The 14,883-nt window shown below is 35.3% G+C and overlaps 3 protein-coding genes across 6 annotated transcripts; 2 read left to right on the top strand and 1 right to left on the bottom strand.

The window, feature by feature from the left end:
- Positions 1 to 1,639: 1,639 nt before the first annotated feature.
- Positions 1,640 to 6,189, top strand: LOC123229005 (tRNA (adenine(58)-N(1))-methyltransferase non-catalytic subunit trm6-like). Its single transcript, XM_044654548.1, has 13 exons — positions 1,640 to 1,840; positions 1,915 to 2,042; positions 2,206 to 2,323; positions 2,438 to 2,519; positions 2,617 to 2,687; positions 3,544 to 3,585; positions 3,918 to 4,042; positions 4,234 to 4,327; positions 4,662 to 4,764; positions 4,839 to 5,014; positions 5,094 to 5,199; positions 5,532 to 5,618; positions 5,865 to 6,189. Exons 1-13 carry the CDS (start codon positions 1,716 to 1,718, stop codon positions 5,949 to 5,951), a joined length of 1,344 nt encoding a protein of 447 aa, XP_044510483.1. The 5' UTR covers positions 1,640 to 1,715; the 3' UTR covers positions 5,952 to 6,189.
- A 345-nt stretch (positions 6,190 to 6,534) lies between these two features.
- On the top strand, positions 6,535 to 11,059 carry LOC123229561 (transcription factor E2FC). 3 transcript variants are annotated; one of them, XM_044655464.1, is made up of 13 exons: positions 6,552 to 7,042; positions 7,828 to 8,011; positions 8,084 to 8,176; positions 8,354 to 8,439; positions 8,655 to 8,743; positions 8,813 to 8,867; positions 9,451 to 9,503; positions 9,586 to 9,636; positions 9,747 to 9,795; positions 9,883 to 9,948; positions 10,022 to 10,098; positions 10,306 to 10,504; positions 10,621 to 11,059. In XM_044655464.1, exons 1-13 carry the CDS (start codon positions 6,776 to 6,778, stop codon positions 10,684 to 10,686), a joined length of 1,335 nt encoding a protein of 444 aa, XP_044511399.1. In that variant the 5' UTR covers positions 6,552 to 6,775; the 3' UTR covers positions 10,687 to 11,059. The 3 variants fall into 3 exon arrangements, with proteins under 3 accessions (XP_044511402.1, XP_044511399.1, XP_044511400.1); XM_044655465.1 differs by having other exon boundaries at positions 6,556 to 7,042; positions 8,123 to 8,176; XM_044655467.1 differs by lacking the exons at positions 10,022 to 10,098; positions 10,621 to 11,059 and having other exon boundaries at positions 6,535 to 7,042; positions 10,306 to 10,453.
- Positions 11,060 to 11,302: 243 nt separating this feature from the next.
- On the bottom strand, positions 11,303 to 14,025 carry LOC123229562 (HVA22-like protein i). Of its 2 annotated transcripts, XM_044655468.1 has the most exons (7): positions 13,685 to 14,025; positions 13,362 to 13,424; positions 13,168 to 13,266; positions 13,009 to 13,065; positions 12,847 to 12,910; positions 12,526 to 12,735; positions 11,303 to 12,102 (listed from the first exon to the last, which is right to left on the bottom strand). In XM_044655468.1, the coding sequence occupies exons 2-7, from the start codon at positions 13,391 to 13,393 to the stop codon at positions 11,554 to 11,556; spliced, it is 1,011 nt and encodes a 336-aa protein (XP_044511403.1). In that variant the 5' UTR covers positions 13,394 to 13,424; positions 13,685 to 14,025; the 3' UTR covers positions 11,303 to 11,553. The 2 variants fall into 2 exon arrangements, with proteins under 2 accessions (XP_044511403.1, XP_044511404.1); XM_044655469.1 differs by lacking the exon at positions 13,362 to 13,424 and having other exon boundaries at positions 13,685 to 14,024.
- Between the last annotated feature and the right edge of the window lie 858 nt (positions 14,026 to 14,883).

Below are 14,883 nucleotides of genomic sequence, written 5' to 3'. Positions count from 1 at the left end.
TAAAATGAAGGCAGTAGATGAAATCACTTACAAGTGGGTAATTGACAATGAGCCAGATCAATGGTCTAGATTTGGTTTTGACACTGAAGCCAAATTTGACCATATCACAAATAATATGTCTGAAACATTTAATAGTTGGCTTTGAGAAGATCGGGAGCTACCTATTCTCAGTTTGTTGGAGTTGTATCAAAGAAGAATAATGAAGAGACTTCATAGTAGGCTGAAGGTAGGTACTGAATGGGTTATTTCACTGCCTCCACTTGTTGTTAAAAAGTTAAACAAAAGTATTGAGACAGCTCAAAATGTCTCTATTTCATATGTTGGACTGTAAGAATTCGAGGTGATTGATATGAATGGTATTCCAAGTAGACCATACACCTTGAATTTGGACAAAAGAATCTGTGATTGTGGGATGTGGCAGCTATCTGGGATTCCTTGCCAACATGTAATTTGTTCAATATTGCACATGAATTTTCCCACCTTTGATAAGTTTGTAGATGATAGGTTACAAATTTTAGCATATATGATAACATATGCTGAAATTATTCATCCTATTCCAGATAAGAGAACCTAGCCAAAGGAATGTGAAAAGAAGCTGTAGCCACCTGTTAGGCATGGCAAAGCTAGCAGACCCAGAAAGGCTAGAAGGAAAGACCCCACTGAAAAGAGAAAAAGAAAACCTATGTCCACACTTAGGTGTAGTCACTGCCATGAATTGGGGCACAACAAAAAGTCCTGCCAACACAATCCAAACAATGCAGGAAGACCCAAAAAAAAGGTTTTGCTTCTGCTTATATGTTAATATTATGTTTGCTACTGTTTTTTCTGTTTTATTAAACCTAATCATTTTTTTTCCCTTATATCAGAGAAGAACAATCCCAACCATGGAAAGTCAGTTTGTTTCATTTTCTTCCTCATAGCATCCACAATCACAAATGCAATGAATACTAGGGGTTTTTTTGAATATATGAAACTGGGGATTTCCCTTATGTAAATTTTTTGGATTATTACCAAGTTGAATATTTTGTACAAGTAAATTTTTTGGATAGCTCAGTGAAATGTTCTCTACAAATCTATTTTCTGGATTAGTGCTCACTGAAGTATTCTATGTTTGAGAGTGTTGATTTATGAATCTAAATTCTATAATTGCATGCATTCCAGTACACAACTCTTTGCATTTCCAGGTTTTCAAGCAGGCCAGTATTGTCCTTTGCATTACACAACTCTTTGCATTTCATTCCATCATAATCCAAGGCAGTTCCAGGCAAAAATCTGTAATTCAAACCTAAATGCTGCATTGTTTTCAGGCCATAGAAATTGCTGGTTAAATTTTGGAATATGAAAAATTGGTTATTTAATTAAGAGGTCATTTTGGTATTTTTATTTAAGGGTCTTTAGGTCATTTTAATGAAAAGGGTAATTATGTCTTTTGGCATGTAGGACATTTCTGTCATTTCAATTGAAAAAGGTAAAACAGTCATTTTAATCATTCTCTGACGGAAAGTGTTAAAGTTAATCACTGGTGGGTAGGTTTTTGGTGTTTCCATAATTAAAGGGTGCATATTTGGGAAAACAGTAAACCTTGGGTGGGAAATAGTGCTTTGGCCTTTTGTTTAAGAGCAAGTATAAGCTTTAGTAATGCAAACTTTGTTCTTGCTTGAATTTTATTTTATTTTTTTATCTGAATTATATTTGTTCAGTAAGGATCAAGGAGGATGTCGCAAAATAACCTTCAATCTTTTCCAGTACGAAATCCTAGATTGACATGGGAAGGTTGCAGTGTATTGCTTGACATCAACGACGGCGACCGTGTGGTTTTTGCTCGTCTCACTGCCGGCTCGTAAGTTGTTAATATTATTATTTATTCAAGACCGCTCAATCTATACGTAGCTTTTTAATTACTTAATTATGCAGGACTTTGAAAATTGGAAATAAGAATTGTTCCTTGAAGCCGTTGATTGGGTGTCCTTTTGGTTGTCTGTTTCAAGTTGATAATGGGAAGGAAGGGCCTTATTTATCTCGTGTTATTCCCTCTGCAGGAGGTTAGTTTGAGTAACTCTAGTTGTTTCATGATCAAGTGTTTTTCCTTCATTTTCGAAATTGAGTATTTCTAACTGCTCATTCTGGTTACATGTGGCTTAAGCTAAGTTTGTAGCTGATTGGCACTATTCTGATACATATTTTTGTTGGATTTTTGCTCTACAGATGATCTTCAAGAAAAAGAAACTATTGAAATGAAAGATGAGTTAAGAGACAATCGAGCTATTGTTGATAATAATAAAGCCCAAAATTTAACTGGTGAAGATATAGATGCAATGAGGCGGTGAGAACATATGTTAGTTTCAAGCACAAGGCTCTATCTTCTCTAAGATGTTCTCATGAAAAAAAATTGAATTGACCATTTTTTCCTCTATTTTTTTCTTATCTTTTCATGCAGGCAGGGTGCGACAGGTGACGAAATTGTTGAAGCGCTTATAGCTAACAGTGCAACATTTGGCAAGAAAACATCTTTCTCACAGGCAAGGTTATTCCTGTTTTGAATATGTTTTATGGCGAGCACATGCCACTCCAAGAAGTGCTCATTTGAAAGAAGGCTGGTGTTTGATCCATGTGCAGGAGAAGTATAGGCTTAAAAAGCAAAAGAAGTATGCACCCAGAGTCCTTGTAAGGCGTCCTTTCACTGGAAGGTAATATTCTTACTTCTTATATATGTATAGAGAGGCTCTAATGTTTCGTTATCTACTTGTTAGTAGATTCTGAACTTTATAAGATCACTCTACTGGTTTTATTCTTAATGGTAGAGTTCTAGATATTAGCATATAGTTATTTCACTTTGAAATTGAGTTCCATATGCTGTGTTTTTAATGCTTTTAGGTTTTTGTGCCTATTTGGAGTCATTGCCCAACTGTATGCATAATTATTACTTTTTGTGTTAGTAGATAATAAATTAAAAAAATTACTTTGGCTAAGTATAGTATCCACTCTCCACAACCTATTTCCCTTGTTTCTAATAAAAAGAGGAAGTTCTACTGAACATCAAATTTAAGCTGACTTTTAGTGCTGAAGTTCCTGTAACTTTATGGGTTCAAGACTGAAAGTGTGGGATAGCCTACTTTTTCCAATTCAAAAGAGAACAGAAAAATTTCCTTTTGTTGTTTGATTTGCTTATAAAAAATTTATAATATGCCTTTGTATGTCAATTTGATTTAAGGGAGTGTTAAGGTAAGAGCAGGAGCACAGTTTAGATGAGGTGAAAGTGTGATGGATTTATAGGATGAGAGAAGCTTACTAAGACAAGGATATTGGGATAATTTGCAAAGTATGAAAATTGATGAAAACCATCTGAAATGATTGAATATGTGCCAACCTTTTTAATGGTGGCTTTATGTATAAATAATTTAATGGACAATATTTTTATATAATGATTGATCAAATTTTATCATTTCTCAACATTTAAGTATAAATAAATTATGATGGTGTCATATGATTTCTTCAGCTTCATGACTTGTGCTTCTCATCCCTTTTTGTTTTTATTTTTTTCAGTATATGTGAGGCATACTTCAAGAAAAATCCCGCAAGAATCGGGTAATCTTATCACTGCTTGTTTTTATTTTCTTAAAGTCTTGGCTATTTGATTATAGTTCTTTCTATAACTGTGCTTAAAGAATATTGTGAAGATACATGCATTGTGTAATAGTATCTTTTATGTTTTTCTTGTGGTATGGTACATTATTTGTTTTATTTTGAAAGCTGGTGTTCATGGTGAGATTCGTTGACAGTTAGGTTTTAGCTAGTTGTGTCTTTATAACAATATTCTGTGGTGTTAAGTAATAACAAATGGATTGGTTTTTAGTATTCTGATCAGATTAATTAATTCTGTGAATACATGCTTTCTTACCTGTTTGCACGTGAGGCAGATTCTTGCGAGTGGATACATTGTCTCTTCTGCTTTCAATGGCAAATGTGACATTCAATTCTGATGTTCTCGTGGTTGATATGGCTGGTGGCCTTCTTACTGGAGCTGTGGCAGAACGCTTAGGAGGTTTGCAATGATTTTATTCTCTTGGTGCCCTAGAAATTGAGTGATAACCAGTTGTAGATTTGTGAATTACCATCTGAAACTTTCTTATCCATTATATATTGGTTTCCTATGCAAGTTGTTATGTTTGTTTCATGCAGATTAGAGCAAATGTTTGGTATGCCCTCTGTTTTCTGATAACCTTTCATTTACAGACACAGGTTATGTTTGCAACACTTGTCTTGGAGACTCACCGTATCCCATGGATATAGTGAGGATTTTTAACTTCAGTAATCAAATTTGCAAGAGGTACATCTCTCTTTGAGCTTTATTTTATTCCTTAGCGGTGCTACTTCAGAACATCAAACTTAGTTCCTCTCAATTATAACTGTTGAGTTTATGTTGGAAATTTTTTTTAAAGCAGGATTGGTTGAAAGAATTAAGTTTGCATAAATATTTGCTTAGATTTTCATTATTGTTTTGTTTATTGTTGCATTTTATGGATTACCGAGTAGGATGAATGTATTTTATTTCTGCTAGCCTTGGCTTGTGTAATAGAAAATGAATTGGTTACTCTCTCTTCTTTTTCCTTTCTCTAATAGAGAAGTGTCTTGTGACAGTTCTTAAGCTTTTCTTGTTTCAGGATTGTGCGGGCTTCTCTCACTGATTTTAGTCTACCTCAAAATGAAACTTCCGAGCGAAGTGATCAGGATGAAAACATGTGTAATATGGATATCCAGTCACACGTGAGTGTCTCTTATTGTTTACATAGGTTTCAATTTTCAGTTGTCTGATTTTATTGGGGTATTGATTTGTTCAGGAACAAGTTTCTTCATCTGTTATCATGGAAGTATCTTTTTCATCTGAAAACGGGGTCCCTGATGTTAATTCTGAGGCTACTCTTTCCCCTGTGAGCAAGGTTTGCAAATCCCGAATAGCTGGGGAGAAGGCATCCCAAGAAGCCTTTAAGTTGTGGAAAGAAAATGGTTTTTCTAGGTAGATATGGTTGTTGATGATTGATTTATTAATCTAAAGAAGCATGTCCTCTTTTCTAACTTCCAAAATCTTTTTGCAGCCTAATAATTGCTGCGCCAGAGCTTGATGCATGGAGCTTAGTTAAAGATCTCCTGCCACTTTTGTCATATTCAGCCCCTTTTGCAATCTATCACCAGTATCTGCAGGTTATTTGCTTAAATTTGACTTCTATTTCAAATTAGATAGTCCCATTCTTTTTTCAAAATGAAGCTTTAGAATAGTAATGCTGATGCATTGACAATATTTGTGGTCAACTTGATCTACTAAATTTGTAATCTAAATGTTTGTAACCTAAATGGTTTGAGCTGAGTTCTAAAAATTTCAGGTCGACACATTAAAGATGATGAGGTCAACATTTCATCTTGAATGTCTTGCTATATTCTTTCTTTATAAATAATAGATAGAATATGTAATTTTTTTAATCATTTGGCATTCATTTATTGAGCATGCCTTCATATTTTTTTTCCTTACACTGCAGCCTCTTGCAACATGCATGCACAATCTACAGCTTGGGAAAATGGCAATTGGTTTGCAAATTTCAGAACCTTGGCTTCGTGAATATCAGGTTCCTTTTTCTGTGCTTCTGAATTGCTTTATTTGAGTAAATTTTTATTCTTTTTATAAAAATTTTATGGTAGAAATGTTCAGGGGGCTATAGATGTAGAACCCACCACTGTTGTAATGTTGTCGTCTTTATGCAGATGTTATTGAAAAGCATGTTGTTTCGGATAGATTGGAGAAGTAGAAATGATTAGATTTATGTGTTTCAAGTAATTTTAGATTGATAAGGAGATGATGTGATAAATTGCAGGTTCTTCCATCAAGAACTCATCCATGCATGCAAATGAGTGGATTTGGAGGATACATTCTGAGTGGGACTAGGTTATGTAGCAGCTAATAATACCAGTTCCATGGCAACAATTGAGGATGGGAATGTGTACTAGCATAGCATTTGTTTGGATTATATCTTATGTTTCTAATTGTGTACTCTAGCTGTAAACATGCAACTCCTAAGTGGGAGGGGCAAGCTTGTGTTTTTTTATTAGAGCAACTATTACTTGCAGCTTGTAATTTATTTTAGCTGTAAGCTATGAAATTTTAAATTTTTGAATAATATGTCATTATATCTTCAGTTATGAACCCTCTACTGTACGCTATACAGTTTTATTATTATAATTTGTAATTCAGAAATAGAAATTGCAAATAGGAATGAATTTAAACTGAGCGGAATTTGAAGAAAGTTTATCTCAAGCAAGCACAGCTCTAATCTAGAGCACCCAGCACAAGATTAAGTTTGGTTCGTTTGCATTATTAAATAAAAAAAAGGAAGGTAAGTTTTGATGTGGCGCTGCCATTGCCGGGTAGACAGCGATTTGACGTTGAGTGGGTGGGTTGTCAATTTTATACCATCCTGATTCCTGAAACAGTTTATTTGTACGACTGGTGAGAAATCCTGAATATTTGGGCTGAGTGAGTGGAGTAGTCGTTTTGGGCCTCTATTTGATTTAAAATAAAATCTGGGACAGCCGAAAGGCGGGGGCCGTGAGCATTCGAACTCGCCGCTCCACTGCGCGGTTTATTCACGCTCCCTTTATCATCTTTTTGTTTCACTGTATTGCCGCCTCTCTTCAATCTCCCTCCCATTTACAAATAAAATCTCGCATTCTATTTCCCTCTCAAGCCTCTTTACTCTCACACACACAGTGATTGTAATTGACTGTAATGGCAAACTACAGCGAAGATCCGACCCGCCCCTATCACACCTCTCAATTTCAATTTCAGTTTCTTGAGCCAAAACCTCACCATCACACTCTTTCATCTTCTTCCATCGCTACTAATCCACTCTACCATTCCTTCCTTGGCAGGCTTCCCTTTCCTTCAAATCACTCTCAAAATAATACTAATAATACTATCTTCAATCACTCTTCCGATATTGTTCATAATATTAATCACAGGGACGACACGCATTCCGCTTTTGCTATGCTTGCGGTGAGTTTTTTCCCCTTCAATATTCAGTTCTCTACATGCGATACTACTTGTTGTTATCGTCTACATTACTGTTTTTGGCTTTTCATTATTTTATTTGAATTCTAGGTTTTTGTATTTCTAAGTGTCTTTTGTTGTCAGTTTTTGTATTTTCTACTTTCTAGCATTATTTATCCATCTATATTTTTTGCTGACTTGCTACCTTAGGTCATACTGAGTAGTTTATCATTGATGATTATGATCCATTTACTAATAGATCTTACATGAGAATTGAAGCTATTTTTCAGTTGGTAACAAGAGATTTGCAAAAAGGTCGTTGTTTCCTTTTCCATTCTTATTTTATAGTGCCAGCATCTGTAAGGTTTAAATTCTGTACAACTAGATAATGTTAGCGGCTTATTCTGATACTATTGGACATTAGAATAATCTTAAATTATCTTGATTCAAGTTGAACTACCCTCAAAATTTGTGTGACGCTTTTGTATGCCTAAGTTGTGTTTAATGGATATTTTTTGAAAAGAAGGGAAAACTTCTGATTTAGGATACTGCTTTTGAGTACTTGGATGTGGCTGGTGTAGCAACTGGCAGGCTTCATTTCTACTTTAATTAGGTTTGGTGTAATCTTATAGAGTTTTAACCTCAGCTTATGCAAAGTGGCAGATTTATTTTTTTACAATCATTGCTAAAAGAATTGACTTGGTGGATTCATTATTGTCTTGTATAATTAATCTTTTTATTTAATATGATCTTTGTTGCATTTATTGTGAATGCTTTAATGATATTTGCAGTTGAAGCAAACAAATGAATCAGGCAAATGTTTGACTCAGACTACTGGACAATCAGCCACCCCTGGACATAGGAAAGTAGTCAATGATCCTTGGCCAGAACCAGAATCCTGCATAGGTGGTAAAATTAATAGCAAATCAAAAGTTTTAAAACAAAAAAAGTCTGTGACTCAAAGACCAAATGTTGGTAGTGCCCTTACTCTCCATCTACTTGTTTATCATAGCACATGTAAATATGTTGAGCTATTTTGATTGATAGGTTTAATGCCCTTTATTTTGTCCCTGCTTTCATTGCCAGAGGCTCCAAGTGGTTGGAATCCATCTAATAGTTGCCGATATGACAGTTCTTTAGGTAAATTTAGCTCAATTAAGGGCTGTTTGAGCTATGCCTTGCTTCGGTCTCACTATTGCATAAAAAAGATGGACATTTATGCATTCGCTTGGCATGTTTCATGGAATATTTAGTTTCAGCTATGATATGGCAATTGTATATGTCTATGAGGGTTTACTGTGCTGTTTCACATGATAGGCTTGTTAACAAGGAAATTCATCAATTTGATTCATGAGGCTAAAGATGGCACCCTTGATCTGAACCATACTGCAGAAGTGTTGGAGGTATAAAACTTACATTCTAACAATTCCTTTTGAAAATTTTAATAACCTAGTAACAGTTTTGAATGTTTTTGTCCGAATACAATCAGTGTTGAAATCATAGTTGAAGCAAATTTTACAAGTGTTTCCTTGCCATAATTTGATCCCGTGGCAAGTCTTGTTATGACTTATGTTCTTTCTGTTTGTGTGTGTTGTATTAATTTTATGATTTTCAACAGGTTCAAAAAAGGAGGATATATGATATAACTAATGTCCTTGAAGGAATTGGATTGATAGAGAAAACTTCAAAGAATCACATACGCTGGAAGTAATTATATTGATCTAATTTTTATTACTTCTTTTAAAACATATAGTGACCAATGGTCCTCATAAACAGGGGATATGATAGTTTAGGGCCGAAGGAGTTGGATGATCAAGTTGCTACATTGAAGGTGAAAATTGATTTGAATCTCTTTCATGTATTTATTATGTTGGTTGATAAGCATTTAAGCTTCTTGTGTTGTATGGTTTGCTACTTTGCTTTGTGTTTCGGATCAGTTCTCTGTCATGTTTGCCTGTGCTTAGCATGCTGACTTGGTAGAAATCCTCACATCAGTCATCTTGTAACTTAATTAGTTTTATGGCTTAACTATTTTAGTGTTCAATGGCAGATTTTGTGTTCAAGCTATGCAAAATAGTTTGCACCCTCACAGGTTTAATAATTAGAGGAAATAATCTAGAAGATTCATTTTCTTCATTGTACTAATTAAGATCTGGCATTAAATGTAGGTTCAGGTAGTTGTCATGATGGTCATCTGAAGACTTACATATAAAAAGATTAATTAATGAGGGGGATAGATAAAAAGTGATATCAACGGTAGAATATCGTTAGGTTCCTTTTAATTGATCATAATCAATAAAAGATGAAACATCAATGATTTTGGTTTGGTGAAATTTGAGCTTCCGGCTTGTTGGAAGAAACATGTTACAGTAATTTGTCTTCCTAATTGCCTATTACGCTTGGTTTGATGACAGGCTGAGGTTGAAAGTCTATATGCTGAAGAATGGAGGATTGACGATTGTATTAGGTTAGTTAACCATGACTTTTCCAACTTGTCAGTCTACTTTTTCTCTCTCATGTATTGAGCTGTCATCATATGCTTTCTTCAGGGAAAAACAGGAGCTTCTGAGGGCCTTGGAGGAAAATGAGAATCATCAAAAGTACTTATTTTTGTTGTTTAAGTGTTATTTAGAATAAAATTTGGCTCCACATTATAGTTTTCCTGTTGGTCTCCCTTTCTCCGATTGATATAATTTACGAACTTATGTAGGTGCTTATTTTTAACAGAGGAAGATATTGCCAGTCTTCCATGCTTCCAGGTAATTTCTCTTTAAATTTCAGAATGTCCTTGAAATCTTTATTTTAGTTGATGGTCTCTTGACATGGCATTGCCATTTTTGTCACAGAATGAGACACTGATTGCAATTAAAGCTCCTCAAGCAAGCTATATTGAAGTTCCTGATCCTGATGAGGTGAGTGGAAGGATTAGGTGTGAATTATTTGAATTGTATTTTTATTTGATTGCTTGACTATTATAATGAGCAGGATATTGGTTATCCTACAAGACAATACAAAATGATTGTTAGAAGTACCACGGGGCCTATTGATTTGTACCTTCTGAGGTATTCTTAATTTTCTTGTAATCAAGCATGCATCATTTATCTGGTTCTCTCTACGCCTCTCACTACAATACACTAATGTGGGCTATCGTGGGTCTTAAGTAGTTTTAGGGTGATGAAAATTTTTCATGGTTGTAACACTTATGTTGGTTGCTTTCTTTATATTTTTTTTCATTTTTCTCTTAACGGCTATTTTCATGGTAATCGCAGCAAATACCAAAGTGAAGGTGATGGGGTGACTATTGAGCATGCCCAATCAGCAAATCCATCTTGGAACAGTACCCTATGCGGAGTTCAAAACTTTGGGCCGTCCTTGGAACTTGAGGATAATAAAAAAAGTTGTGAAACATTCAGCTCAATGAGCTCAGAGATATGTGGGATTCAGAAGATAATTCCTTCAGACTGTGATGTAAGTATATATGGACATTTCAAAATGGCTCTCCAACAATTTGTGTAATTTTCCATGGTCTTCAATTTCAAATCAAAGGAACTTCATCTAAGTTGTGTGCATCTGAAATGTTGCAGCATGATGATGATTATTGGTTCAGATCAGATCCTGAAGTCAGCATCACAAATCTGTGGAGCAACTAATAATACATTCAACTTTGAGTGACTGGAATCTGTTCGATGTGTTCTTGCACTGGGAACAGCTTTAAGGTTGATTTTACCCTATTTTATCCTTAGGAAAATGTATACATTTACCATGTTCTCTACAGCTTACAGTTCATGAACTCTGGACAAAAGCGACCTCCTTGGCGATGACTCTACCGTGGCTCAGCTACAAGCTCACAAGCATCATTAAATGGACATTGGTACCGTCAACGAGAAAGTCCTTGTCAGTCCATGTTGACATTATTAAATGGACGTTGATACTGTAAATTTTGTAGCTAGAATTTTTTTTTTTATCTTTTTTTAACTTAATGAGAGTACTAAATAAAGAGAAGCTTAGAAAAAAGGTGGCCAAGTGTCGAACCTCATTCCTTTCTTCTGCCCAACGCTGGTTCCTTGATATTAGTAAGGCAAAGAATATGCAACATGTAGCTAGTTCCTTTATATTAATAAGCCATATAACTGAAACACTTTTAATTAGGACTGAATTTGATCCGAATTGCTCATGTTCAAAATGAACAAGTGCAAATCAAACTCGAGCTTTAATTTTACATACTGAAACAAGCTCAATCTATAAAAAAAATTTTAACTCATCAAATTACAAATAAGGTGGCTAAATCACCTTCCAACAACCTGCATATTAAAGGCTTGCACTAATCAACTCTCATCAACCCACCATCCCTTTTTGTTACATTTCAATGTTCAAAAAATGAAGCAACCAAGGAAACAGAAGATAAATACAACAGCATATTTACAGCAAAGTCTTTTTACAGTAATACAATACCACTGTCTAACCATTAAATTCTGAGTTTTCAGTTGTTTAATGGTTTCTCCTCAATCTGTTATGTGTTACCTGAATGGTTTCCTCATGACAGGCTCCTTTGGGGGAGGATTTGCATTTTCAACAGCCACAGCAGACACCAGATCCAACTGCATTGCTTCTGGTTCAGTTGGTATAGTCTTGCTGGCAGTTTCTGAGGTTGAATTTGCTTTCTGAGCATCTGAGGTTGCATAATTTGCTTTCTGAGCATTGGAGGACACTGAATTTGCTTTTTGAGCATCTGCGGCTTCAGAATTTGCTTTCTGAGCATTGGAGGATGCTGAATTTGCATTTTGAGCATTTGAGACAGAAGAATTTGATTTCTGTGCATTTGAGGCTGCAGGATTAACCTTTCGCGTGTTTGAGGTAGCAGAATTAGCTTTCAGAGAATTTGCTCTTGCAGGAGGAGCAGCTTCAGGCACTTGTGAGGGACCCGCCTCTTCACCTACTTCCTTTCGGTGCTCACTTGAAGATGTATTGGAAGTTGGAGATGGTGGTTCTTCAGTCACTGGTGGAGTTGCTGTAGCTGGTAACTGGTTGGTAGCAGTACGTTGGCGAGCCCTTACATCTTGCCATGGCTGAAATGTCAAAGTACAAGTTCAACTGAGAAAGAATGGTGGCTAATTTCATTCAATCGTGACATCTTCCCAGAGAATTGATATGCAAATACAAAGTAACAATCATGAATATAAATATGTAATCTGGTTGGCCCAATGTATATCTCCTGAGAGAAAAGTAGCAATTAGTTTAGTTAAACTATGACTAGGGGAAACATATCAGGTGCAATTAAATAATCAACTGTAATTTTTGTTAAACCACTTCTTAATTAGGATGCTGCCACCTAATGAATAGACCCTATTTTCACATTGACCAAAATATTATTGCAACTGCCCGCAAACCATTAAAGCAATAAAACAAGATGGTAAGTACGGTAAATGCTAAATGATAATGTTAAAGGATAGAGTAATTAGCTCTATCTTTTTTACAGCCTTGACATGTACCTTGGCAGGGGGAGGCCTTGGTGTTGATTGTGAGGCAACGTACTGCAAAATTTCAAAAACTCTTGTCTGTCCATAGCTTGCAGCCCTTTGCCAATATAAAATTGCCATATCTCCAGCTCTAGTCCTCAGTTCCAACAAATTACGATCAATTTCATTCTCATGCCTTGCAACATATGGTCTAAAGAATGAATCATATACATAAGTAGTTCCCTGACCCAAGTAATAGATTATAGGTAATTAGAAACTATGAACCAATATAATTGTAACCATATCATTACACATGAAATAACTATTGTAATTCTGCCCAATAAATTTGCATACTTTTGTTTTGGGGAACCACAGATATATAAAGAATGCTAACTTTGCTTCACTGTACATTGGAACCCTTCAAGGAAACCAGGATAGAAAAGAGAATTAGAGAGAAAAAATTAAACACATTTAATCCCAAAGTATTGCCACCATATTCAAATTAAGATTCCCTACCATGAAATAAAGGCATCACCAATTCTCTCACAAACTGACAAAACTGCAACCAAAATCCTGGAATCCAAAAGCAAATATATATACTGATACCCACATCAAAAAGCTTTAAAAAAATTTGCATAACACAAAAATAGAAAAAAAAAAAAGTTTTCAGTATACCAATACTGGCACCAAAAGCGAAGTTGCTCAATCTCTGGCTTATTCATCTCTACAGTTTTGTAGCATTCATATGCTGGATAAGCGTAGCCAAAAACCAACCTGCAAGCACATTTAGAGAATTTAAATTTCAACCAAAAAAAAAAAAATCATACCAGGACAAATCAAAATGAGTATCTAAGTTGCTAGCAGCATACACTAGTCCCCTGGTAAGAAACGATCCAATCATTTTCCAACAAAAATAATATGAAACCCAAAACCTGACGGATGAAACAGAGAAAGAAAAACGCTATATTAGATTAATAAGAAAGAAGGAACATGCTGATCGAAATTTCTTCCGTTCAAATTAATTTTCCTACCGGCCAAATAAAATATTTATTCAACAATACTCAAAATCAGATTTTTATCATAGTAATCAACAACTAACAATAAAAACATTATCCACTCATATTCTTTGAAACGAAATCATAATCAGTGAAGAATTAAACCGAGTGAAGAGAGAAAGAGAGTCGATTAGTACCTTTCGACGACTTGTATCGGAAATGATACGAAGAAAAAAAAAAAAGAGAAACAAAAGTAAAAGTTAGTTTGAGAGGATCAGAGAGATCAGAGAAAGATCGGCAGAGTAATGAGCAATCGCCACCGCCGAACTGCCGGCTAGCCGTTACGAAGTCGACGGTGAGAAAGAGGGTGATAGCAGCGATCTTTAGTGTCGTTTTTTCAAAAATTCATTCCCCTTTGTTTATAAACTTACTCAAAATCTGATTTTGAGTTCCGTGAGAGATAGTAGGTTTTTGTGTTGTCGGAACTCCAGACTGACGTGAATGGTTGAGTCTAACCAATGTTGAAAAGTGTGTATTCACATGTGGACCGGCTAAAGAAATGATATTATTTATCCACCCCCAATACTTTTTCAATATGTTTGAAGTCCATCTATTTTATTATGCTACAGTACATGCTTAGGCTTCTTTTAGTGTCATCCGCATCGCATCTTTGCTTTAGCTTTACTCTGACATGATGCCCTGCAGAATAATTTGCCTACTGTAATTTGCAGACAAGAGGCTGATGAAATGAAACTTGTAAGAGGAGGGTCCCTGGCAGAATAGGTTAGAATTTTACTGCAGACATTTTGCTTCTAAATGAGGTTAAATTTCTGGTATTGTATGATCTTAAACATTATCATCTTCTAAAATGATGCTCAGGTAGAAAGTAAAAATCTCACTGCACAATTTTTGGTTGTTAAAGTGGTTAAATTTCTGGTAATCGAAACAAGCTTGAATATTTATCTGCTGCAGCCCTCCCCTACAAGAAGGCAGTAGAATTAAAAAAGGGTGAAGCTCTGCACCATCCATGTGCGCTGGCTATGCATATTTACGTTTAGCTTTTACAAAAAAGAAAGTTGAAGCTAGGCGGATAGAGTTCAGCTTTAAGAATAATGCATGTTTAGCATGACAGAATCAGACAGAGGTATTGGAACATTTCTTTATTATATACATAGCTTCTTCCGTGAACAACTACTGTCTTGAGAGAAATGGAGATGATGAATATGCTTCCCTGTGTTGTGTAAATAAACAAGGAAACAGGAAAGTTAAAAAGAAAGGAAGCATATATCCGTGTGGTCTGGGGAGGTTCCAATTCCAAAGCCTTGAATTCAACGTTTAACAGGTAAGACTGAGTGATGTTGGTCCATTCCACATCAAGAAATGCCCAATGCAACTG

The sequence above is a fragment of the Mangifera indica genome, chromosome 11, assembly GCF_011075055.1.
Source record: "Mangifera indica cultivar Alphonso chromosome 11, CATAS_Mindica_2.1, whole genome shotgun sequence".
Lineage (NCBI taxonomy): Eukaryota > Viridiplantae > Streptophyta > Magnoliopsida > Sapindales > Anacardiaceae > Mangifera > Mangifera indica.
The sequence above is the reverse complement of the archived record's forward strand: the minus strand, read 5'-3'. Positions and strand labels throughout refer to the sequence as shown.

Coding starts and splice junctions, on each gene's coding strand:
- LOC123229005 (XM_044654548.1), top strand. CDS start 1,716: ATGTCGCAAAATAACCTTCAATCTTTTCCAGTACGAAATCCTAGATTG. Junction 1,841..1,914: donor GCTCGTCTCACTGCCGGCTC/GTAAGTTGTTAA, acceptor TTAATTATGCAG/GACTTTGAAAATTGGAAATA. Junction 4,765..4,838: donor ATATGGATATCCAGTCACAC/GTGAGTGTCTCT, acceptor TGATTTGTTCAG/GAACAAGTTTCTTCATCTGT.
- LOC123229561 (XM_044655464.1), top strand. CDS start 6,776: ATGGCAAACTACAGCGAAGATCCGACCCGCCCCTATCACACCTCTCAA. Junction 8,440..8,654: donor ATACTGCAGAAGTGTTGGAG/GTATAAAACTTA, acceptor GATTTTCAACAG/GTTCAAAAAAGGAGGATATA. Junction 8,744..8,812: donor AAGAATCACATACGCTGGAA/GTAATTATATTG, acceptor CCTCATAAACAG/GGGATATGATAGTTTAGGGC.
- LOC123229562 (XM_044655468.1), bottom strand. CDS start 13,393: ATGATTGGATCGTTTCTTACCAGGGGACTAGT. Junction 12,911..13,008: donor GGTGATGCCTTTATTTCATG/GTAGGGAATCTT, acceptor GTTTCCTTGAAG/GGTTCCAATGTACAGTGAAG. Junction 12,736..12,846: donor TGTGGTTCCCCAAAACAAAA/GTATGCAAATTT, acceptor TACTTGGGTCAG/GGAACTACTTATGTATATGA.